The 25,123-nt window shown below is 40.7% G+C and overlaps 1 protein-coding gene across 1 annotated transcript in view; it reads left to right on the top strand.

The window, feature by feature from the left end:
* Positions 1-25,123, top strand: part of DYNC1I1 (dynein cytoplasmic 1 intermediate chain 1) — a 213,298-nt gene that overhangs the window by 64,062 nt on the left and 124,113 nt on the right. Inside the window, exons 5-6 of the mRNA XM_050970813.1 lie at positions 3,910-3,969; positions 7,955-8,070. Of these exons, the coding sequence (XP_050826770.1) occupies positions 3,910-3,969; positions 7,955-8,070 (176 nt within the window). The remainder of the gene's footprint in view (positions 1-3,909; positions 3,970-7,954; positions 8,071-25,123) is intronic.

The raw sequence follows: 25,123 nt of genomic DNA on the forward strand, positions 1-25,123 counted from the left end.
TTCAGGTTATTAAAAGATGATGCATCAAAAATATCTGTTACTGTTTCAGTAGTTAGAGCTGAAACAGCACCAGCATTAGTATTGTCCTAAATTTGAGAAAAAATAGGTAATTAAGGTGCCTCTCTAAAGGAAGAGAGTGAAAGCAGATCAATTGAAAGAGAGCTAATAATACTTATTCCTTGTCTTCTTAGTGCAACATCTAACAGCCCTCATTCCCTTTGTGCTGCTTTAGAACAATCTGTTATTTAGTAATACAGCTTTTTATCCTTCAGTGAGCCAGGGTCAGCTGCTGTGCACTGAACATGTCCAAGGGGGATGGACTGTGACACAGGACTATTGTTTGCCACGATGTGGGAGACTGATACAGCACCCAGCTCTGAAACAATGTTGGGTAGTTCTGATTAAAATAGTGTCAGTGCTGTCTGGGTGGGAGAAATGGACTGATCTGGCTTAGTCCTGACTATGCTGGTGAGTTTCCAGGGATCCTTGCCATGCCTGTGTCACTCCCTTCACCCATGGGAGGAGTCTGCAGGACTGGAGACTGCTAGGGAGAGCTACTTTTACCTGCTCAGTCTAATGCTCCTCTCTTTTCCCCATAAAAATGTTCAACTAAAACGTTTGTCATCTCTTCTACATAGACCTGTGCCAAAATCCTTTGAATCCATTTAGGGGAACCTCGAACAATTTGTGCTCTCTGAAAAGTCCAGACTGGGAGCACCTCAGCCTGACTGCTGACTCCTGGGCCATGCACTTGTTCTCAGGGTCTGTGACATTACTTTCTCTGTCTTTGAATGAATTGAAGTCAAGCCATTGCAGTTTGCTTTTATGAAGAAGAAAAATGAAGAGCAACAGCACCTAATCCTTTTCCTCATGAAGAAGGGTCTGGAGGAGGAACTCATGCTCTAGCTGGAAAAATACTGTCAGGTGCTTTTTTGCTGAGGTGCAGTGGCATTTCAAAACCCCCACTGAGGAGTGTCCACAGGAGAACAAGCGTAACTACGGTGCTCATCCACATGATCAAGGAATGCCGTACGCAATGGCTGTTCATCACAAAGAGATTAGCTCTAATTTTCTAGTCAGGATGACAGCACAGGCTATTCAACATCATTTTAGGGTTGCTAAACCTCAAAGAATCTGTTTCTTTCTTTTTTGATGTTATTGCCATGGAAACTGGCTAAATTGCAGGTCCAGATTACATCTTTACTGTTCACTCACTTTCATTTTGATCTGATGACATTCTTCAGGTGCCAGGAAGAGACAAAGAACAAATCAATAGTGTTCCTTGAAACAGAGTCGCTCCCTGTGCTCTGCAGCCTTTACTACCTGAGTGTAGTCACTTGTGTTCTGTCTCCCAGGGCAAGAGACTTGAAACCTGAAGATTTGTTACCTGCAGCCTCATTTTCTGTGATAGCATTGCTCAGCCAAGCTGGAGAGGACAGCTCAGCAGATTGCTTCCTCATCTCTTCCTCACACCTGGGCAGGTGGTAACAGTGATTCACCAGGGAGCAATAATCTGGGAAATGTTTTGCAGATGCATTAAAATTGTTGAAAACAGATATAATTAGGAGTCAAGGAAGATTGCTATTAAAAGTAGGTCTCAGTGTGCAGAGTGGTGAAGGCTGTGTGTGAGAATCTGGGTAATAAGTACTTAAGGGAGGAATGGCTCTATACATGTCAGCCTGCCATGGCCCAAACCATAAGTGTTGCTCCCATAGTTTTGGGATTTGAGTGCTGTCTTGAGTGTGGGAGATCTCTAATTTTTTTTTTTTTGGCATTTTTATCGAGGTACCAGGTAAAGATGCCCTCTCTTGTGACCTGGCCTGGATTCTTGGAGGTGGAACATAGGGAGTGTACTTCTAGAGACCTGCTGCAAGCTCTTGCTTTAATCAAATGATAATCGTGTTCTTTCTGATGAAATAGCCTTTATCCCCTTACAAATCCTGTAGGTTTGAAAGGGAATGTTGGGGGGAGGTAACTGAAATGAGTTAGGTGTATTTTCTTCTAAGAGTTTGGAAAACCTGGACATGAATGTATGAGTAGCCCCTAGGCAGCAGTAAAATTAGAAACTGGCACTTATATAGCAAGTCCTAATATTTGCAACTGACCTTGCTGACATTACAAGAGCAATCTTCACACAGATAGAATTTTTTATCAAGTATCTGTAATGCATTAGTCATTGATGCCTTTGCCTTGCATCAGGCATTCAGATCTTATGTCCATTTTCCACTGTACTTTGGCTGCAGTCAATTACAAGGGAAAAATCTGTTACTTCTTGCTGTATTATTTTATCTCTGACCTTTTGTAATACAGTTTAGTTTTGGAAAAGCCTTTCTTTATCAGTATAAAGTCTTTTATTCTTATAAATAGTACTGTGGATCATAAGTTCAGGGAAATGAGTGCCCTTATGTTGCATGAGAAAGTAGCTTTGCATTACAATTTTTCACTGTTTTTGTATGCACAGGGTATTGAGATTGACTCTTTTTCATTCTGAAATGACAAGAGTGCAGCATATGCCTCTGTCTGTCCAGAGAGTGAGTTAACATTGGTAATAGAATGGGTGAGTTTACTAAGGACAGCAGGTAGAATAATTATTTAGCTTTAATAGATCTATTTCTGAACTAATGCAGTAACTTGGTTTATATGAGTGATTCATTGGCAGAGGTTGCTTTTGTTGCAAAAAGACTTGTGTATATTGACCACAGCTGATTATATGGCTAGTTTTGGCTGAACCTGGTAATATTATCATCTCTATATCCTCAAAATTTGTATTCAGAAGAAAGTTGGAGGGGGGGTGTAATTTTGACAACTATCATTTTCCAGCATGTCTTCATGAAGACTTGCTTGCTTAGGGAAGGAGCAGTTTTCTTTGCTCTAGCCTCTGCTAGTGAGGGCAGTGCATAATCTAGTATTCATTCTATGGGAGAAGGTGCTGAGGAGCCACTTGTGTGTTCCTGATTCTGTCATGGATTCCAGCAGTTTTTCTGCATATAAGATGTGGCTTCCTGAGTGTGGAAAAATAAAGTAAAATTAAGAGACAGGGAAGGAGCAGGCATTTTTGAAAATGTTGGCCTTGATATGTCAGTTTTTGTGTTTCTAAACTGAAGGATTCTGAATATTTCACAAGACTCTTTAAGGCTCTGTGAGTGTTTTCAAGGTGTTTTAGAGCTGGTTGCATAGGAAACTGCACTGCAGTGCAAGGAGCAACAATTTCACTTCAGACCACACCTCTGGAACATTTGTGCATTTGATGGTAGCCTCATATGAGAGACTGACATAGATCTGATTTTCTCAGATTGATTATTAGCCTCTTCCCCAGGAATTTTATCAGGAGGAAAAGAAAAAGGATTTGTTTGTTTGTCCCAGATGCCCTCAGAGTATGTCAGAGCTGGTGAGCCATTTGTTGTCATGTGCAATACGTGAGGCTCCTGCCCAGAGCAGTGTTGTACAGGATGGGTTACTGTCTGTCTCAGGAGTGTGTGAAGGGATAAACTCTTCAGCAGAGTTCATGGCAAGTGCTCAGTCCACCTTATAATAAAAACATAAATAAATTGTGCCTGCATATTCTACAAATTATTGTGCATCCATCAACCTAGGTTAAAGAATTAAACTAAGTTAGAATTTCTCAAGAAAAGGAAAAAAAACCCAACCCCATGTTTAGTTAATCAACATGTGACAGAAAATCCAGCTTCTTTCCTCTGTTTATCAACGGTTTTATTAAATTGCCTGCCCTGTCTCAGTTTGACATATAAACCTTGTTTGACATATGGTGGCTGTTGCTTGCACCAGGAGGTTGGATGTACTACATAGAGCATGTAACTAAGGAGATGGGGTTTTGTCCATCCTTTCAGTTAATTCTGTGTGTTCTTTTTCTCCCTCCCCTTCGTGCTGCACGGCTGATTACCACCCTAGGACCTTGCAATGGGACACAGACCCCTCAGTGCTGCAACTCCAGTCTGACTCTGAACTTGGGTATATGTCAGCTCTTTTTGTTATCATTTCTTTGCAAGAATTATGTTGAAAATGCTTCCTAGTTGAGCTGGTTGTATGTGATCTTCATTTGCTTTTTTGACTCAAAAAGACCATAATTTAAGTTTCCTTTTTTTAGTTTAATAAATAAGAAGCTTCAGCAAAGTCATATTTGTGGGAAAAAAACACAGCTATTTAAATTTAAGCAAGTTTATGAAAAGATAAATTGCTATTTATGTTGCCTGAAACACAATAAAAATAACTATTTCATTTCAGATGAAATGTTATTATTGTGTCATACGTGTGCATGCATAGTTATTGATTTTGTTTGAACCTGTTGATTCAGACTGTTCTCTCTGAATCATTTGCAAGATACTTTTCCCCCTCCTTTCTGCTGGCTATAGTTATGCTGTTTCCACATGCAGTATCAATGTCCCCTTTTCCCTTAGGAGCTGTGTTTGTGTTTAAAATTGTACACTTAGGTGTGATCATAGTGCAAGAGTAAGCACCATCTTAGTTGAGTTCAGGCCTATGAAGCTTTTTAAAAATTTTAATAGACCTAAAATTAATTTTTTTTTAGTTTGGGATGGAACTTCTTTACCCCAACAAGTGAAAAAAAAAAGTAAACTTAAATTATGTAGAAGTGCTTGCCTGCAGAGGTATTTGGAATAACCTGTTCCTCTAAAAGGGTGGGTAGCAGTACCTCAATCTCTTCAGAGCATGAGTCATAGGTAAAACCAAATCAATACTCTGAAAAATTTGTTCTACCAATGAACTTACAGGGTTGTCTGATTTGAGTCTCCAGGCAACTCTCTCGTGCTTTTACTTGTTCATGTACCACTTCATTCACCATTCAGTAAGAAAAACAACAGCTTCCCTTCAGCTGCTGATTGACAGTGCTCCCAGCTGCAGTTAGGTGTGTTAGGTCTATTCACCAGGAAAGATCCAGAAAAAAAGAAACTCCAGAGAGTTTTCTAAACAGAAGTATTTCTCCATATCTAGAACTCCTAGGAATGTTTGTAGCTTACACATGAGTGTGACTTCAGATAGGTCACACATCTACAACTTTACTGGGCTGTACCAAAAAAGTGGTTTTTTGAGCAATTTTAACCTACAGAAACTTTATAGAAATCCCAGCTGCTTTTTTTTACAGAAGTTTGAATTAAAAGATGAGGACTCCTAGGAGCAAGGTTTCTCAAACAGCTGTGCAAAGCAAGTTCCTTTATCTGACTCATGAAAAGATAACTCCATGTGTAGGGACTTCAAACAATTACTAGCAGCCAGTGCAAAGACAGAAAAGAATTAAACTTTGCCAAAGAGCAAATCCACAGGTATACATTTTAATGGAAGTCATGTCCCTTTTGAAAGAAAACTGTCTTCAAACCCGAGGCAGAGTTAAATTCTCTTCTAGTGTCCTGAGACTAGAGCAAAAAAAAGCCAACAAAACCAATGCAAAAGAAATCCTGCAGTCAGCAATTAAATGATGTGTGTCTCAAAACACTTCTAGCAGATACATCTTCCTTATGATGCCTATGGACAGAAGAATCAGTTTTCATGCATGGGTTTTATTCACAATCCTCCTACTGACATCCCAGTAGCAGTTTGGAAAGGAATCCTTCAAAGCTTATGTGTTCTCTAAGATGAATATTTGTTGAATTTATGAGAATTATGATCACCTCAGTTGAAAAATTGGAATGGGAAAACAATAGACCATTTAGTATTGCCCTTAAAAGAACTAAAAACTAGAACATTACTGCACATATTTGGTAAAGTCCAGATACTGAAAGGATGCTCCAGTTGTCCCTGAGTGCTTGGGACCAAAGGCTAGGCCAACTTTTAGTAATGTGAGAACAATTAGAGGTGGCTTGACACAGGCAAACAGCAATCAATAGATCACATTCCTTCAGATGACCTCCCAGTCTTCACCAGTAATTAGAGGATATGGGGGGCACAAGGCATTTGTGGAGGCACCAGCAGTTACTAAATTGGAAGGGTTTCAGATGAGGAATTCCATGCATTGTCTCAGCACAGTGCCGTGGGAAGTAGCTCACTTGTGGGACACAGTGGGCAGAGGTTCAATTCACCCAGCTAGCAGTTAAATCCAGCTCTCTGCTAGGGTCATGTTCTCCATCCTAAGGCAGTCCAGGAGATATGGAGTGACCTCATGTGAAACTGTTTTAGAATTAGGTGAGGTTCTAATTAGGTTCAGATTAGACACATAATTAATTAGGGATTGTACTTAACCAAGACCACTGTCAAGGGACTCTTTGCATGCAAAGAACCTCAGTACATGGAAGGAGTAGCCTGGGGCAGCAGGGGACTGGTTGCATAGGGAAATCAAACTGACCAAGAAGGCAGCAGAGATTGCACATCTGTTGCTGAGGGAGGGAAAAGCACATGAGAGTTTGCTGGGGTGAGATATTTATTACAGATTGAATTCACACAGACCGTAAGTTAAAGCAACTACAAAATGTAAAACTACTAAAATTTTTGCCAGCTGGAGAAACTTTTCTGCCCCCAGTAATGAGGTAAAAGTTTTTCTGTAGAGTTTTTAGACATTTGTAGATTTTGTTCATATTGGCAAAGTCAGAGATGGTTATAAGGAGGGAGACTTGTTAATTTTTCTTCTTTGAAAAGAGAAAAGACTCAGAGCTACAACAACTATTTCTGCTCTAGTGGTCTGTAACACAATACATCTGATTTGTACCTATTACCTGCTGAATCTAATTACAGTTAGCTTAATAACAACCCAGGCAGTAAAATAGATTTGAAAAAACATATGGCTGATGCAGCTGAAAAGTTCAGTAGGTGTTATCCAATGATGACAGTTTCCTTTTTAGACTCTCATTTCCTTTCAGATATGAATCTTAATTGAATACCTAAACCACTGTAAATTAATTAGGTAAAAACCCCTATGACTTCTGTTCTTCTGACAATCTGGAAAATAAAGAGGACATGGATAATGTGTAAGAATTTTCTGTTTTTCCAAATTGTTCTCCTCAGTAATGTGGCAAGTTGAGAAACATTGTGTCCAGGAATTTATTTCTCCATAAATGGACAAGCGTGCTCACACTTGTTGATTTAGGAAACAGGCCTTACTTAATTAATTTGTTTATTGTGTTTGCATTATTTCTCTGCTAAAAGTTGCCTTTTTTTCCAGTGAAACACTTCCAAGTAAACAATTTATATTCTTCACTTCCTGCAGAGAGTCAGCTAATATTCAGGACATAAACTCATTTTTTTCTCCCGCTGCTGAGTGAACTGTGCACAGCTAAAAGTGTTCATGACCATGCTCAGCAGCCTTTCTTCTTTTTCCCTTATCCACTTACAGTTAGTTTGCTTCACTGATTTATTTCATATGGTTTATTTAAAGCAAAGGAAGTAGACAAAATAGAGGGCTATAGTTGCTCTGCTCCAGTTGTGTTGTAGCTCTCCTGCAGCCCTTGCGTTAGGACTGCACTAATCATAAACCTACTTCAAAGCCACTATTAATGGCTCCTGTGAAAGGCAGAATCTGCTTCTTTATGGAAATTACACACCTTGCCAGTCAAAGACTCTGTTACTGCTCCCAGCTGAACATTTGGCAGTCTAATTCATCCTGGCTTAAACCCACTGTACCCTTTCCACAGCTGTGTATCCCAGGCTGAGGATGAGCTCCTTTGAGCAGGCAGAACATCATAGTAATGATGGTATGAAAGAAAATTTTGTTGCATGTTGAGAGGGACCCAAGCAGGCCATTTCCCTCTCCCCTTTGCACTCCCTCTCAGCAGCATGATCGAGAGGTTCAACAACTGGACTTTATTATGGCAAATGGTGCCCAGGTTATTTTTCTTCACTGCAGTGAGGCACTTCTCATGCATACTGTGTTGTGTTTCACCTTTACAAACACTGAGGTATTTTTATCCTGATCATAACAGCAAACATTTGTTCCTGCTGCTGATTTCCGTTTACCATGACTGACCTCTTGATGTTGTGTATTTCACCTTAGACGCAGACTGCACAAACTAGGGGTGTCAAAGATTACCCAGGTGGATTTCTTACCTCGGGAGGTGGTATCGTACTCCAAGGAGACACAGACACCTCTGGCCACACATCAATCTGAAGGTAAGACTTACGGTTTTCTAAAAAACCATTTTAATAGAAAACTTGCATACAACTTAAAGAATGTAATAAAAATAATAGTAAGTCATAACATAGCTGCTTATCATGTGTTTTCTGCAAGCCAGCTATTGTTTATGTGATTAATGGCTGTTCTGATGAGAATAATTATAAAAATCACTTTAAATGCAGGTGGAACCAAACTACTTCTGACTTACAATGGATTGTGCTTAGATAGCAGTTTAATGGGAACATTTTTAAAAATAAATCATCATGAATATAATTAAAATTGTGCTTTATTCATTTTTTTATGCTTTCTCAAGGAAGTTATAAATTCTGTGCCTTGTAAAGAGGCAGTGTTGGAAAGTTGCCCTCACTTGTTTGGTCAGGGTAATTGTGTCCCCCTGCTGTAGGTGAGGCTTAGGGAGAAGTTGCAGCTTAGGTCCATGTACTGAAAAAGGAGGTTTGCATACTTTGATGTGGACAGTCTTTCTTTCTGTCTCTCTGCTGACATCTTGCTGGCATCTGTACTCATGGTGCTGTTTGTTGGCTGTTTGGCTCTGTTGTTGATAAGTAAACAGAGGGGCAGAAGTTTGCTGATCTACCATTGTTGTACTGCAGAATGCTGATTGCAGGTCAGTGGAACCATTTAAATTGATTGCAAAACAGTACATTAGCCTGATGTTTTCTGTGCACTAAAACAAAGCAGATAGAAGAGGAAAAACTCATAGCAGCATTTTGCTGTTTACAATGAAGGGTCAAGAATAGTTCAACAACTGAGTAATTTTCTGCAGAAGATAGTGTAGAACTTTACCAGGCCTCATTCAGAGAAGAAAAATACTCAAGTGGGTTCAGAAGGTGGTGGTGGTGGTGGTACATCTGTCTAAATATAAGGTACTGTCAGGGAAAATAGAGTGATAAATGCAGCCAGTTGTTTTGGGGTTTTTTTTTGTAACTGGGTGACCAGGTCTGCCTTAGGAAGCAGAAATAGAGCCTGCTGAGCTGGATACTCAGATTCTGCTTTTCTGGAGCACAAGTTTACCTTGGTTGTCTGTGGTCTGAAATAGTGCCTTCAAACACAGACAGCTCTTTTGCTTGGATGGTGCTCCTTCAGCAGTGTGTCCAGAGAGCTTTGCCTGCTCAGAGGGAGAGGCTGTCTTAGAAGCCTCCCTGGGTCAGTCCAGCTCATCTCTGCTTGTTTCTCTGTGGGCTGCTGAAGCCTAGAGAAAATGGGTTTTGCCCTGGACTCTTTGTCTTCTTCGCTTAGGACCAGTTGATGCTCAACCCCGGAGCATTATCATGAGTTCATTGTTAGATCAGATGGAGAGGGTGTCCTTCCCCTCTCACACATGGCATTTATCCAATGCAAGAACCTATGGATATGTGAAATTTAAGACATGGCTTTGTGTTTGCCTCCCTCAAACCTGTGACTCCAGCACTCATGAGCTGATCTGCCTTTCTGAAAATACAGGCTTACCTAAGGAAGTGTCTTCTTTCAGTAGGATATTGCTTTTTTCCCAAGGAGCTCTCCAACTATTACAAAATCCTCTTCTTGCTAGACAAGAGGACTATCTCCAACCCTTCAAGGAAAAAAACCCAAACAGCAGTGTGATGCCATGGAGCCTGGCAGTCAGGACAATGAGCAGAGGCAGTGTGGTGTAAATTGGTCCTCCCAGCACAGAGGAAAGTCACTTGTTCATCATTTGTGTGAAAGAAGATAAGTGCAAACATAAAACATCATGCACTTTAAACTGCCTGGGCCAAAACTGTGATGGAAGAGGTCAAGTATGTGGGTTTGGTGACTGGATTTTTTATATTTTCTATTCTCTGTCATCACAGCCAAGGAAAAAAACATCAGCAGTAGTGGTGTTTTACATATTAAAGCACAGAGGAAATATCACCCAATCTCTTACTTCAGATGTGTGAGGGAGAGAAAGTGTAACTTACATTTCCTTTCCAATCTGCTGCTGGGGAAATCTCTGCATATAACTTGGATATGATTATGGCTGTGCATCAGTAAAGGAGATTCAGGAAAGTTTGGTTATTCTGTTGAGAGGCTATTTAACTGGAAATTCTCTAGGGGGTAAATAAGCACTGTAATTTTGGTTTCCCAGGTCTGATGGAAATGCATTCTCAGGTTTTTAATCTCCCAAGCCTCTTTATGAATGCAGAGCCCTTCATACTGTCAGTCTAAACACGAACAGAAGAGAGAGATTCCTCAGGAGAGCAGCTTAGAGAAGTCTCTACACTGTTTCTATGCATTCATGTGATAAAATATAGCCATTATCTTTTCAGGATAAATTGTTCAGCCATTACTATGGTTATTGGCTCAGTTATTTAGCCTCTGAAGCCTCAGAGTTTGACAATAGAAAACAAGAAACTTACTTACCTGGATGAATATGACTACACTGTTTGGAAATCACTTTTCACCAACTGCCTTAAATACCTGGAAATGTCAAAATGCAGAATTTTAGGATGAGGTTGTCCCATGCTTGCTTCTTGTTTGGAAGACAACTAATGAAGGGTACAGCTGATTGAAAAGATGGGTGAAAAGAGGACTTTGACTCCATTCAAATTTCTTGAGTTTTTTCCAAATATCCTCATTAGGTTTTCTGCATTTGCTTCTCTAGAGAGCAAGAAAGAAACTCTGAGGTACTTTAAACCTACTGCTGTTCTGGAGCTCAGTGAATGTTCTTTGTGGTAATGGCTATTGCCCACAAAACCTAATAAAACTGGAAAAGGAAGGGCTCGCTCTGGTAAGTCCAAGTGGTGCCAGAGAGCCAGATGCTATGTGCACTGAAGTCTCAGCTTGTCAGCTGCTAATTTTAGAAGAAATAGTGTGGCATTATTCTTCATTGTATAAAAAAACAGATTAACTCCTCTTTTCAGAGCAGGTAATTTGCCTTATTTCAGAGGAATAATGACATGTCATTTCTCCTACCAACTCTATTATTTAGGGAGATGTGTATATGCATCATTCAATCCTTTGATCACAAGTACCTAATTCTTTTGCTTTATTTAGGTCACAGTCAGCTTCAGCCTTTTCTTTTCTTCCTTGCAGGATGACTTCAAAAACACACAGATCTTGGCTCTGGAGCCTGAGAAAAAAAACATGCTCTTTATTTTCCCCTTCCTCCTGCTATAATTGAACTTGAATTCAGGTATTTGTAGGCATTGAGAGACATGTTACTAGTGCTGTTTTTTCCATTCTGGAGTTGATTAAGACATAGGCCATGCCAAATATTTTTTGAGAGTTCTCTGAGACACTTCCTTCATCGTGCAGAGGCTCTCACATCACTTCAGGAGTGGCAGCCCCATGTAGCCTTCAATGGCTGGACCCTCCAAAGAACTGCAGACCTACTGTTTGCTAAAGGTGCACCTAGGAGAGACCAGAAAAGCCATGGCCTAGCCTCTCTCTGCCCAGGATGGGTCCCTCACTGCTGTGCAGCAGTGGACTGAGCTCTATATGACTGCCTGCAATCCACCTTTTCAGACAGGAAAACAGTCTGCACACTCAGGCTCTGCTTGATGCTCTTCATCTCCAGCTTGATGCTCTTCATCTCCAGCTTACTGTTCTGCTCTTGGGCCAGGAGGTAAAATCTCAGAGAAGGGAGGTACTCCTCTGCTCTGGGTCCCCTCAGAAACTGAGGGCTGCAAGAAGGAGAAATTCTGTGATCTTTCTGGCTTTTGCAAAGTAGTACTTCATCAGTAAAATGAGATGTTCTCACATTCTGCCATGACAGACTGTCACTGCAAATAGGATAGTCAGAAATGCATTCCTGAAAGAGTAGGTCCTGTGTACAAGAGAAGATCTGACTTCCTAAAACAATGGAAGTCATGTGCACTTCATCAGTTCATCATCTTCAACAGATATTTGCTCATGAGGGGAAAACAAATGATCTGCCATACTCACCTCCTGAGCAGGGTAATCTCATCCTATGTCACAAATGTAGCCCAGTTCTTGCAAAGAGCACAAGGAGACCTGTGATCCATCTGTTTACCTAGCTTTTCAAACACTAAGGGTATTTTGGCTATTAGAGAAAAAAGAAAAATAACCTCTCTCCTCCATCTGGAAGTAGGCTGGAATGAAGTGGCAAAATGGAGGTGGAGCTCCAGAGGCTGGGTTGGGTTCTGCCTGTGACTGACAGTGTGATTCTCGGAACTAAGGTTCCTGACAGTTCCCCTTTTTAAAGCAGTGAGGGAGGAGAGGGGAATTCTCTCAGAGCCAGGCTCATGAGGCACATGAGCCTGTCTGTGTGTGATACCAAATGTTAAGTGTCCACTCTAGGGTGAACCAAAATTCCCAAGGTGCCACTGATTGCATTGACTAGTTCTTCACTGCCAAACTTGGTAAGAGAAACCTAAATCAATATTGCCATATTGATTTAGGTCTGTCATTATGGAGTAGAATGGGAATGTCTTACAGAGTGATACATTGGCATCATGTGAGGCCTGTGGCCCACTTTGAGTTTTGGTAATTGGATGGGAAGTTATCTGTGACTAGGAGTGACAAGCTCCAATGCTGTGAAAGCAAGTCACACCTCTGGGATTTTATCTTTTCCATGATAAAAATCTGTGGATATTATGGAATTTATTTATACCTTGATTCTATTTATACTTTTGTTGTCAAGATCCAAGATTTCCAGGTTTAATCAGTGAGATCTGTCTCTGTACATGCTTTAGGATGCTGTACAGCAGCCCTCTAGCCCAGAAAACTCTGCCCCAGTCCTGCTGTGCCTTGCTGTGCCTGACTGTAGCTCAGCTCCAGCTTTGTGGAGGCATGCTGTACTTTGGAAAAGCCAGTCCCAGAACTAAGTGAGATCATACTTGAGCTTTCCCGTGGCCAGTCTGGCTAGAGCTCGTGGATCAGAAGCTGGGGTTTAAGTTAAAGAGCTTACTTTGGCTTTTCCCTTCCAGAGAATTGAAAACTCAGCTCCAGTCTCAAAAGGAGAAGTCTGGACCCAAGAATAGCTTTGAACGCCTCATTTAATGGGAAATGCAGATGCACATTTGTGCATTACCATGCATACAACATATGTGTTGGATCCATGATAATGTGTGATGGAAATTGGACATAACTAGGGGGAAAGCAAAGACCTTTTGTTGTAAACAAAAGGAGGTGCTGAAAAGCAAAACTAGAAAAGAAATCACTATTAAAAAGAGAATATAACCTAAGGATGAATCAGTGTTAAAGCAGATAAACTTTTTTAAAGAAGCAGAGCCTTAGGATTTGTACTAATGGGCACTTATTTTGTAATAATGTTTTGTAACTTTTTAAAATACCATGCTCCATCCTGAGTAGTACCATTGTGTGTACTTAGGTGTTAGGTGTTCTTAGCTATAAAATTCCAGTTTGCCTTTTCTTCTCAGACTGCAGTCCATCAGATTTGTGCTGTTGATCTCAATAGCTGGCATAAGATCTCTGATTCAAGATGGCTTTGTTTGATTAAATCCACAAAGCTTAATTTGTGCTGCTGTACCAGACTGTACAAGATTGAGACTAGAATGAAGCGGTGCAAAAATTTGAGGCATTGCATTTTATAGCAGTCTGTTAATAATCCCTCTTTCTTCCTGTCACAAGTGCATCACCTTTTCTAAATAATAAGGTTTTCAAGGTGGATTTTAATTTTTTTTTTTAATTTAATTTTGACATGAAAGTCTTTCAAAGGCATTCAGGCAGCGCCCTCTGGCGGTGCAGCGGTGAAGCGCCGCGCCTGAGGAAGGCCAGCAGGGAGGGATTTGGGAATGCTGGAGGGACCTGCGGGAAAACACTGCCCTGATCTTTTGCCTGAGGCAAGAATTGTATTTAACAGAAGGTGCTTGAGTTATATGGCTGAAATTTATGAATGCAAGTGCTGGTGAAAGAAGTGTGAGATGAGACCAAGGCATTGCACAGAAACTGGGGGGAAAAACATATTATTCAGAAATGTTAAAAAGCCCTGAAAAATCAGCCATAGGTATTCAGAGAGTAATACACTGGTAAAATCAGGTGCAAACCCTTGTTATTGTCAATCCCCTTTGAAGTACAATTAGTAAAGTACAATTTGGTCAGGTACATGTATTCCAGAACAGCCACAACAGGCAGCTACCAGGTGTGGTGGGTCTGTATTCTACTCCTTGCAGGCTACAGACATTGGATGTATGCCTCTGAAGGCTTTCTTCACCACCTGGCTCGTGGTAATTTAATGTGATACAGAATTAGAATAAGGAATTGGCTTTAGAAATTAGTTTCTCTGCTTTCTGTTGACTGCAGAAAAATATATTTGACGCTTGTAAGGATTTCTTCAAGGAAGAGGAATGAAAAGGACACAGTCTGCTCATGGATACTTTGGTGTTTGAGTGCAGAAAGGGACATCAAATGTCTGTTTTCCTAAAATATGTAACAGACTTGGGCTCAAACAGGATTTCTGCATGACAGTCACAGTCCATTTCTAAAAGGTGGCCTGACAGTATATTAATCAGCAGTCATTGCTTCAGTATTTGCTCCCTTCCCTGTTTCTCCTTCCAGGTTTTCACTAAAGACTTCTGGAAAAGGGCTTTTCTCAAGATGGTTCTCAGATAGTCTTATGCAGAGAGCCCTTTTAATGATAAACTGTTTTGAGCAAGCAGATCTGACAATTTATTAAGCATCAGTAATTCTCAGGGAATTATCTACTAAGAACTGGTTTAACAGAGAAGATTGCTTCTAGTCACACACAGTTGGAGGTCTGAAGAAGGAAAGCTCTTTAGAGATCTTGGACTTTTTCTTGACCATCCATACACAGGGATCAAGTAACTTGGCTCTTCACAACTCTTCCACAATCTTAACAAAATTTTGGGCGGGTCTCCTGAAAACCAGGCACACACTCACAGGAGTTTCCTGCTCCAAAGAGTCCCTGACCTTCTGCAGACTCTGGTTTCTTTTGCACAAGGTACCTCTGCATTAAATGCAAGCCAAGAAAGGATATCTGGTAATTCTTCATGAGGGTGGGGAGAGAACAACAGATGCTGTCACAGCTGAGCCATGCCTTCTCTAAAACATTCAGGCAACAAAAGATGAGGAAGAAACCAAAGCTTAACTGCCTTCTTGATGAAATAAGGAACCAGTTTTTGGCCTGTGCTGCCTAGGAGGGGACTGTTGTGCAATTTTGTTCTGTGCATGGAAACAATACTGCTTCAGGGCCTTTGCAGCCACCGTGGAGAGGGACCATGCTGGACCACCCTTCCTTGCACCTTCTTGATCCTAATGGGTCTTTGTTCTGTGCTGTTAACCAGGTGAATCCCATCCTCCACCCAAGAGATGGGAAGCTGTTCTCTCCTAGAATAATCCAAAAAGCATTGTAGTCAGTCTCCTTGTGTGGAATCCAGTCTGCTCCTTTAGCTGCAGTGGGAAATAATGTGATTGAATGAGATCCTGGTACATCTGGTGTTGCTTGATGGAAAACAAGAGAGCTGATGTTAAGAGCCCTGACCTCAGACTCCTTTAACTAGCTGCAAGTCATCTCACAGTGCCTTTGACCCATCTCTGTGTCCTGACATCTGAAACCAGCAGTGATCCATGAATTCAGAGAGAAGCCCTGTAACACCTGTATGCAAATTGAATTCTTTGTTGGCTGGAAATGAAAACCTTCCTCTAAGTCTTTCTTCTCTGCAAAAGATCACAGCCATGTTTTACACATGAACAACTGCTGTACTGAGCTGATTTGTTAAATGTTCCCCCCAAGCAACAAAATATTTCCAACCTTATTTGCAAATATATGACTATTAGTATGTTGCAACTTAGTTTTGCATGAGATCAAGGAAATAGTCCTGCTAATGAACAGCACCCTGATTTCCCCAGTCAACAGACACTGGAGTGACAGTGGCCAGTTTTTCTCTATTTGCTGTTTTCACGTGTTCCTAGTTATCACTTTATGTATAATTTCAGCAGTGTTTGAATATTCTTTGAATTAGCAATGTGTATCCATATTACAATGTTCAAATGAGAAGGTTCAGACCTGAAAATGTAAAAAGGGTGAAATTTGGGTTAGGAGTGCTTCCAGCAGAACAATGAAGACGTGCCTTTTTGTTTTCTTCAGAAACAAAGCACGCTTTTTCCTGCCATTCCTGTAATTCCTTCTTTAGACTAATGGGTGATGCCTATTCAGTATATACAAGAATAATACCCAGCACCTTCTATTATGCCTTTAGTAACCTTTGGCAAATTCTGGCTTTGTAACATGGACCAATCTCCACTAGAATTTAAGACAAGATTAAGAAAAATATGCATTGTAGAAGTAGTGGTTATTAATCCTCAGTGCTCTAATTAGCACTTAATCTTTCTAATCCTGTAAGTAGATACAAAATCAGGGCTGAAATAGACACAGGCCATGATGTGGAAAGGCCTTCATTAGTGGTGTTAAAAAGATGTACAGAAAACTGCTTGGTTACTTCACACGTCTCAATTTGATCCTTGGCACTTGGACTCTATGAGATGAAAAGGATTCACGTGCCAAAATCCCCTCCTCTGTTTTAACCCACAGTACTAATGCACTGGGTCAAAAATTACACAGCTGAAAGTTCTCCTGTTCAGCACCTCTCTATCTTCAATTCTATAGCTGAGCCTCAGCCTAAGGAGCTGGCTAATTGTGCCCCTCTGTAGTCTCCTTTAATTGGCTCATTTCCATAGGAGAGGCCACCTGCCTTGGATAGAGCAGTGTCAGCTGCTTGCCCTCAGACTAACTGGAGAGGGAGCCAAGTGCCTGGGCTGGCTAGAGTGAAGAATTTGGCACACCCCACATGACTGCCTGCCTTGAAGATGAATGGGGATGCACCCCAAGCTGGGTCTTTGTTCACCAGGTGTGTCCCCAGACTCTGACCTGAGCACCTGGGCAGAGCCCTCCAGTGGCACCCCAGGGCCCCCTTCTCCCTCGCAAGAGCTGCTCCAGGGTCATGTAAAGCCCTGCTATATTTAGTATAAAGGCAAACTGTAGATCTCATCTGTATGTAATACTTGAGAATCCCTGCTCAAAATCAGTAGTAGCTGGATCCTGTCCAGAGAATCCTTTTGCTGACTCACTCACAAGAGTTACTCTGAAAACTGAAGAAAGGATCTGGGTGAAGAAACCTTTAATGAAATGGATATGTCAGTGAAGTAAAAGTCTCAGCATGAATTCCCACTGGCCACTATTAATAGAAGATGGAATTCTCTTTTGCTGCAATACAATAGACTGTCTCCACAAATAATGTCACTTTTCAACCAGACCCTGGCTGTCACTTGCCCATCTATCTTATTTAAAATAAACTTAGCATGTATTCACTCTGAGCCACAATTACTTCAGATGTATGTCCTAGCCATAAACCTCCAAACAGACCTCTCACTTTCTGCAAGCTAATACCCTACTTAAAGAACACAGGAAGTGAAAACATAATCATTATTTTTCTGAAATGTGTTGGGCTTGAGCCACGAAGCTTCACACTTATTTTAAGTCTATAATTGCATGTTGTTGCTGTGGATACTCCTTTTTTTTCCTCACCCCAATTGTGTTGTGAAATTTGCTACATCCAAGCTCAGTGTGGGTTCAGCTCCTCTGTGATTGGCACAAACAGATCCCTGCACTTAAGAATAGACTCACTGATCTCAGTAGCAGCTGCTGGGTTTTGAGGACTCTCAGAATTGACTGCTTGTTTGGAGCTGAACTTCTTTGAAGGTCTTGCCCCAGCTGCACAACTGGAGAATTTATGAAATTTTAACCTTTAATCGTGGTTGTTTCATATTTTCGTTCTTGTGATCTCCACTCAGATATTCACTCTTCCTCTCCTAGGCACGAATTACTCAGCAACAGCACTCCCAAAACAGCACTCATCTGCTGTGAAACACAGAAAGCACTAAAGATCTCTCTTGTGACTGCTGAAGAATTCTCTGTGTGCTGGTATTGCACCACAGATAATGTGCAGGTTGAAAACAGAGCATCTTGCACAATGAGACAGCACAAACTCCTCCTGCATGTGTTTCACTGACTTCTTACCTGTGACATGAGACAGGCTGGCATTCACATGGGGGGATAATTGAGGCCAAAAGAGCTGAACCCAACACAGTCTTGTCAGGGGGATATGGACCCGGGCCTAGACTGTCCTTCAGTCTGTGCCCAAGTTTCCAGAGCAGTGGAACTAGTTAATTTGGTCCAGATGTCAACTGGGCATGCTGTAACATGCTCCCAGTTTGTACTGATCAGGAATAAGCATCTCTTATAATCTACCTTTTCCTCTTTGCTAGGTTGGGTACTGCAGAAAGTTTGGATTCAGGATTTCCAAGTAGGCAGGGTTCCTAAGAGTTTAGCATGTTTACATACGATTTAGGGATGTAAGAGCTGCTGTTTAAGCAAAGATATAACAAATTTACATCTGTTTCTCATTCATGAAAAGTGTCTAGTGAACAGTGAGCTTCCATTTTCAAGAGTGCCTTGGACTTATTTAGGGTGGAGTGTGCAGGCACAAGTGCACCATGACACTGTGCTTGGGAATCATCTCTTCTGCCACTCCTAGGTTGCAACAGGATGGAGGCAGAGAGTGAACAGGAGATTAATCTGGTCTCTCTTTCCTCTTATTGTCTCTAGTCTATGTACAGGACTGTGTTTAAAAGTTGCAGATACATTTATATAGTTATTTAAGTATTTAGTTATAGGTACAGCTAAAGAGACAATGTTTGCATAATGTATTACCTATCTGTATTATATCTGTAGATTTACTTGTTGATACACACATAAAGCTGACCACTACAAGATCTCACTGCCTGCCAAGTGATACCCTTGGGCTCAGAGCAATGGTGTAAATCTCAGGAGTCTTATCTTTATTACAGTCTGCATGTGTAATTCAGAGCAAGTCATGAAGTGGGTTACAATCTTTGCAGAGACACAGACCCATCTCTTCATTTCCCCATAGCACAGACCACTAAAAGCTTAAACAGGAACTAAGTGAATTCACAACAGCCTAATTTACTAGGGTTTTTAGCTGTCCCAGAGCTGTCTGATCTGGCAGCATGACCAGTGCTAGTACCCAAGCTAGCTAGCTGCATCCTTGTTGAGATACTTCAGCAGTTCAGTGCAGTCACAGGCAACAGCTCAATCTTGAGGGGCCAGGCCTGCTTGTGTAAATTTCCATACTCAAAAAAGAGAGACAGAACCTCCCAGAAGGCAATTTACTCTATCCACTGTATTATTCATAACACTGGGAAAAAAATATCTTCTATTTGTGCCTTTCTTCATGGCTTATAGGACTTATTCAAATTATAATCTTAATTTTTACATTATTGATTTTAGGTAATTCCCACCATTTTGTGATGGGAATATGGGCAAGTGCATTATAAAGTATTTTACTGTCATCCCCTGAAACAATTTTGGAACTGCTGTAATTGCTATTTCTTTTTTTGAGCTCCTTCATCTCTTACCTATTCCCCCTTGAAGCTGCTTCTTGGGCCTCTGTGAAAGAAAAGTGAAAAAGCAGGCACCTTATTTTCCCCTGTAACCTATCTAATTGAGGGCAGCTCTTTCCCAGCAATAGTATAGAGAAAAAATAGAAAAATTACTTTGCTCTTTTGTATCTTCAATTAAGTAGTGTTTTCATACTATTCAGAGGACTTTATTGTGTGGACTCAATACTACACTTTATGTGCAAACATTTTTTTGATACATCAGTCTGGTTTGCGTATTGTGTAGTTCCTCAAATGCATGTTTCTGTCCCATTTTGCTCAAGGGTTTTGCTGTACAGTAAAGCCCATCAAATTCCTTCTTCAAAGGGTGTTGACCATCAGGTGGATGTATATCTGGGTCTAGAAATTATAGCACTGTGACTGTGACATGGACAAAACCACAGCTTTGTTTACTGAGATGTAGGATGGAGAATGTATACTTTCATCTCTTCTTTCATCACTTTCAGCAGTATCACATAGGTTGTCAGACTGTTTGCTTGACCTGTGACATTTCTTGCATTAGAATGTCCTGATGAAGTACAAAAAAGGAGTACCCAACACTTAGGTATTAGCTATGCAGTGAGGATGTTTTCAGATCTAATTACTGAATTAGTTAGTACTAGTTTGTGATTATCCTTAATGAGTCTGGATTAGAAAAAGTTAGTAAAAGTACCTTTTCTGTTTCACAGTTCATCAGCTTGAGATAATTTAGTAACAAAGGCTCGTGTTGCAATCAGGGAAAAGACTCCCGCTGACTAAAATGGGACCTGGACTGGGACCAAATTAAGTTCTTGCCATGAGCCTAAATAGCTGACATTGTCACTGACTCATCATGTGAAGCCCTTCAGTACATTGTAGAATCATTTTATTTGTATTTGATTAAATGTGAAAGTATTTTGCTAGGCTCTCCAGCTTTGAAAAACAAAGTATTTACATGAGGGCCAGGCAACCAAACAGCTATCCTCTTTTACCCTGGCTAGCAGGCTTAATCCTGCAAATGTTTATGCATGTTCTGTGCTCATCCTTAGTCCTCACACATTTGATTGCCTGATATCAGGCATGTATGTGTTTGCAGGAGGGGATCTGGTGCTGTAACTTTCATTTGTTGTATCCCGTTTTGCTGATGGACTGCAAGCTCTGAAAGGCAGGAAATGTGTTTATTTTTCATACTTATCAGTATAGAATATAGAGAACAGGCTGTAAAGAAATACTGATCATGAAAATGTGTTGATATATAATATAATAGTTTGGTTTGAAAGGGACCTTTAAATGTAATTTAATCCAATCCCTCTGCAATGGGATATTTTCAATTAGATCAGGGTGCTTAGAACCCTGTGCAACCTGACCTTGAATGGTTGGGGATGGGGCATCTGCCACCTCTCTGGGCAACCTGCACCAGTGTTTTACCACTCTCATTGAGGAAAAACTTTTCCTTATATCTCTTAGTTTAAAGCTATTGCCCCTTTTTTGTTGCAACAGGTCCTACTAAATATATGTATTACATATATACATATATATATATGCATTTTAAGGGGAAAATATGCTTCTTCCCTGTATTCCAGGTTGATTCACTTTGGCAACTGCTAAAAATGTGCATTTTATTACCAACACCTTTTATCAATCCCATGAACAATAGAAACTGTAACTCTGCTCCAATACTGGCCACATCTTGCAATAATTTATAAATGTCCCGTATTAAAAATAATACAGTTACTCAAACTTTTTCAAAATGTCCCAGGGTAAGCAAATGCTTTTGTTTTATTATTAGTTTTGACAAACCTGATTGTATGCTGGCCATTGTTAAAGGGTTCTATCTGCCTCCAAACACAGTGAGAGACAAAGAATTTTTAATGAATTTAATTAAAACTTTATGTGTTTTATGGTGTTCACCTCCAGCTGGTGTGCCATTCTTCTCTGTTGAATGAAGTTTCCTCTAATGCATAATGATGTGTTTTATAAGAGGGATGTTTGAACCCCCTTCCTAGTAGCCCTGAGGTAGTTTCCATGGTATGACACAGTGGTGAAGTTTTTAAAAGCAGGTCTCTTACACTTAAGCGAATTCTTTACATGGTTAAATGCACAGGCATGAATGCATAGATATGAATCTTAAAATAAATTTAAGAATCTTTTTTTTTTTCCCTTGAAACAGTCCTTGTGGGCTAGCTTTTATGACCCATGCTGCTGAGCATTTGTCTGTACAAATGGCACACTGACATGAAAGGGTCTTGTTATTTGACTGCTTCTGTTGGGGGTAGAAAGTTGAATGATGTGTTCTCCTTTGGTTAACACACTGACATCTGTACCAGGCACAAGGTCCTGGTATTGATGGGCACTCCTAGTGCTGCTGTAATAAAAATGAACAATAACATGCAGATAGCCTCGTTAGCAAATGTTTCAGTGCATTTTATGAGACATGCTGAGACACTGCAACAAGCTGGGTCATTCCCATGGCTGGTTAGAGTTAGTGGAATTTTAGTCTTCTGAATCTCTTCTGCATTAGGGCTTTCACTCAGGGTCTCTAAAAAGGGCAGTGACCTGTGTCCTTTTCCTGCAAGCTGTCAATCAGTATTTCTTCTCTCCAGAAGTAAGCTCTTGCTAAAAGAGGTAGAATCTTCATTTTGAAAAGCACTTTCTTTTCAAAATCTTCAGTCTGGGTGTGGCCAGACTGGAACACAGAGCTGTATTTTTGTGGTTCTTTGGATGGTGAGGTCTCAGTTGTGCAAGAATCTTGAACAAGTTCCTCAGGGAAGGAACGAGTGAAGCAAGATGTCTTGGACCAGAGGAATAGGACTTAGGAACAACTCACATCTCTACAGGGAGTAGCATGATCCCTGAGAAGTGTCTGCAATGGAGGCTACAGACTTCCAGTGGTTTTGTAGGGACGTGAAAACTGAGATGAATGTTGAAAGGCATCTTCATAAATAATGTGTCTTGTTCTAATAGTTGTGAGGAATTGGATAGGAAACTGGTTACAAAATCACCCTCTACCAACATCACCCTTTTATATCATTGATCAACTCTCTGAGGTTGGGAGAGCCTTTTATACAATCTCATTGGAAGGTGACCAAGAAGAAGAATCTTTCCAGGAGTATCAGTGTATCAGCTGCAAAACAAATAGTCAGTGGTTACCTGGAGATGAGACTGCTCTCTTGGGAGGGGGATCTCAGTGTTGAATCCACCTGTGATCTTTAACACAGTTTTCTAAGGTTTAGCCAATAGTAACAACAACAGTTAATCACCATATCTGTTTTTCCTTCTTATGAAGAAACAAAGTTATAGTGGAGAGGACCAGTCATAAACTAAATCAGAAAAAGTCTTTAGAGAAAATGCAAAAAAAAAAAAAAAGGTACATTTGGCATTGGGTGGAATGACAAAGAGCTGAAGAGATGAAGGAGCATCAAAAGCTGAAGAATAATTCCTGGTCATAGGCATGAAAAAGAAAGCATGATGAACAGAAAAAAAAAGGTGGATAAATATGAGATTGTAAAGAATGAGGGAATGAAAAGAAATTAAATGAAAAAATAATTGGAGGAAAGTGGAGGAAATCCTGAAAACCACAAAGACATATTGGATTTTCCTCAGAAATTAACAGGATGCTCCTGGAGGTAACAGAAGGACAGGATATGAGGAGCTGACTGTCCTACATGGGAAAAAATCTGACCACAGACTGAGTCATCTTACTGCATTGCTGCTGATTCCAGATGCTCTGACTGCAGTCTCCAGTGAAGCTTTGTTCGTTAGAGCAAATCAAACAAACTTCTTCTAGTAAGCTGCAGTGTACCCTTCAGGAAAGGATGACTTCTGTCAGTTAACATTGGGAGCTTTGGGACTAAATGTACCAGCAGCTGAGGGTCATGTTCTGTCCTGGGGGTCTGTTGTCAGCTGGTGGACTAGTTTCTGTGCAGTGTAAACCAGAACAATTTATATTTAGTGTGAGCATGAAGGTGGCAGTCCCAGAGCTGCCATCCTGTGCATCGTGGTGTGGAAGTTTCTCTGGACATAAGGCAGAGCCACATGAAGGGAAGATCACACAGCTGTGAAAATGAATAATTTTGTCATATATCATGGGGGTCTGCACTTCAGACCCCCATGCAGAATCAGACAGGACATCACAGGCCCTGCAACTCACCTCCTGGTAGATCAGTGCTGCTCTTTGCCTTTGGTTAATGTTGTCAAGTGGTCAAGCTGTTAGGCATCAGTCTATATTCCTGTGGTCTCTGCTCAAAACAACATTATGTTTAACTAGTACCCTTTGTTCCTGCAGTTACTTTTGATAAGCACTTTTGGGAACAAAGTAGAAGAAACCTGAGAAGGATTAGAGTTTGGGATTACAAGGCTGAGTTGTGTACACTTGTGACATGCTGGTGGTGTTTCATCACCCTGTGAACACTGACAGTCTGACAGAGAACCAATGGGTCCTTTGAAGCAGAAAGGCAGGGCCCTAAGAAAGTGTAGGAGTCCAGGTGCTGGTTGTAGTCTTACTGTTAAAAAACAGAGAAGAAATCAAGCAGGAGAGAAGTGACTGAAACCAAAGATTTTTCTCCCATGGTTTGTAGGTATGTTGCACAAAGTGGCCAATTGACAAAGGACGAAGATGCACAGGGATCTGATTTATAGCAGGTTTTATTGGCATGTGAAACTGCCACAGAAACAGAGGCTTGAAGAATGGTGTCAGGGTGGGAAGGGGCCTTTATCAGCTCAGCTGAAGTGCAGCACTGCCTGCTCCAACCCTTATGCAGAAGAAGAGCGTTGTGGAAAGCCGTGCTGCTAAGAACATTTTGATAGGAAGTCAGAGTAGCCAAGCACACATCCAAGGGTGTGCCATAGGACACTTGTCTTTCAAGGTACACTTCTAGGTGACCTAAGTGGGAAACATCTGGGTGATTAAGGCCATTGCTGGATTTTGGAACCAGGTCTGTACATGTACATTCCTAACTGTTGGAAGGACAATAGTGGAGAACAGAAACAGGAAATATGTGCCAGTTACTCTTTTGCCTATTTAAGGCAGTTATTGAAGCACAAAGGGATTTTGAGCCAAAGTGGTCATTAGCAGGTATTGTACATACCTGTCTGTATATACAAATCATAGAATCATGGAATTGTTAAGGTTGGAAAAAGTCTCTAGGATCATCAAGTCTCATCACCCACCCTATAGCACCACCATGTTCACCATTAATCTGTGTGTGCATAGACTGATGTCATTTTAGAGTGAAATAGGGTCATTTTGATGAAAAATATGGACAATTAGTAAGGTACACTATGAATATCCCTAAGGGTTCTTTGGATTGGAAACACTGATTCTGTCAGAGTATAAAGAGAATCTTGCAAAGATAAAAAATAATAGAAACAGACATACAAAAATAATGGACATTTAATAGGTCTGCCTATATTTTTCCTTGTCCCTGGCTTCAGGCCAGATTGTCCGTGCATGGAACATCTTTAAAATCATAAGAAAATGATACCATATTTTCTTCAGAAGAACTACAAGATTTGTTTCTCTATTTCCCTTAAATGCTTCAAAATCCCTGGATCAAAGCCCACAGAATCTCTCCTGAGGAGAAATCTGAATGTGAATAATTATGCAGGAAGCTATGAGCACTTTCATGTTTTAGCTTCTTTTACTATTTAAGTAGA

The sequence above is a fragment of the Serinus canaria genome, chromosome 2 (assembly GCF_022539315.1).
Source record: "Serinus canaria isolate serCan28SL12 chromosome 2, serCan2020, whole genome shotgun sequence".
NCBI classification, from domain to species: domain Eukaryota; kingdom Metazoa; phylum Chordata; class Aves; order Passeriformes; family Fringillidae; genus Serinus; species Serinus canaria.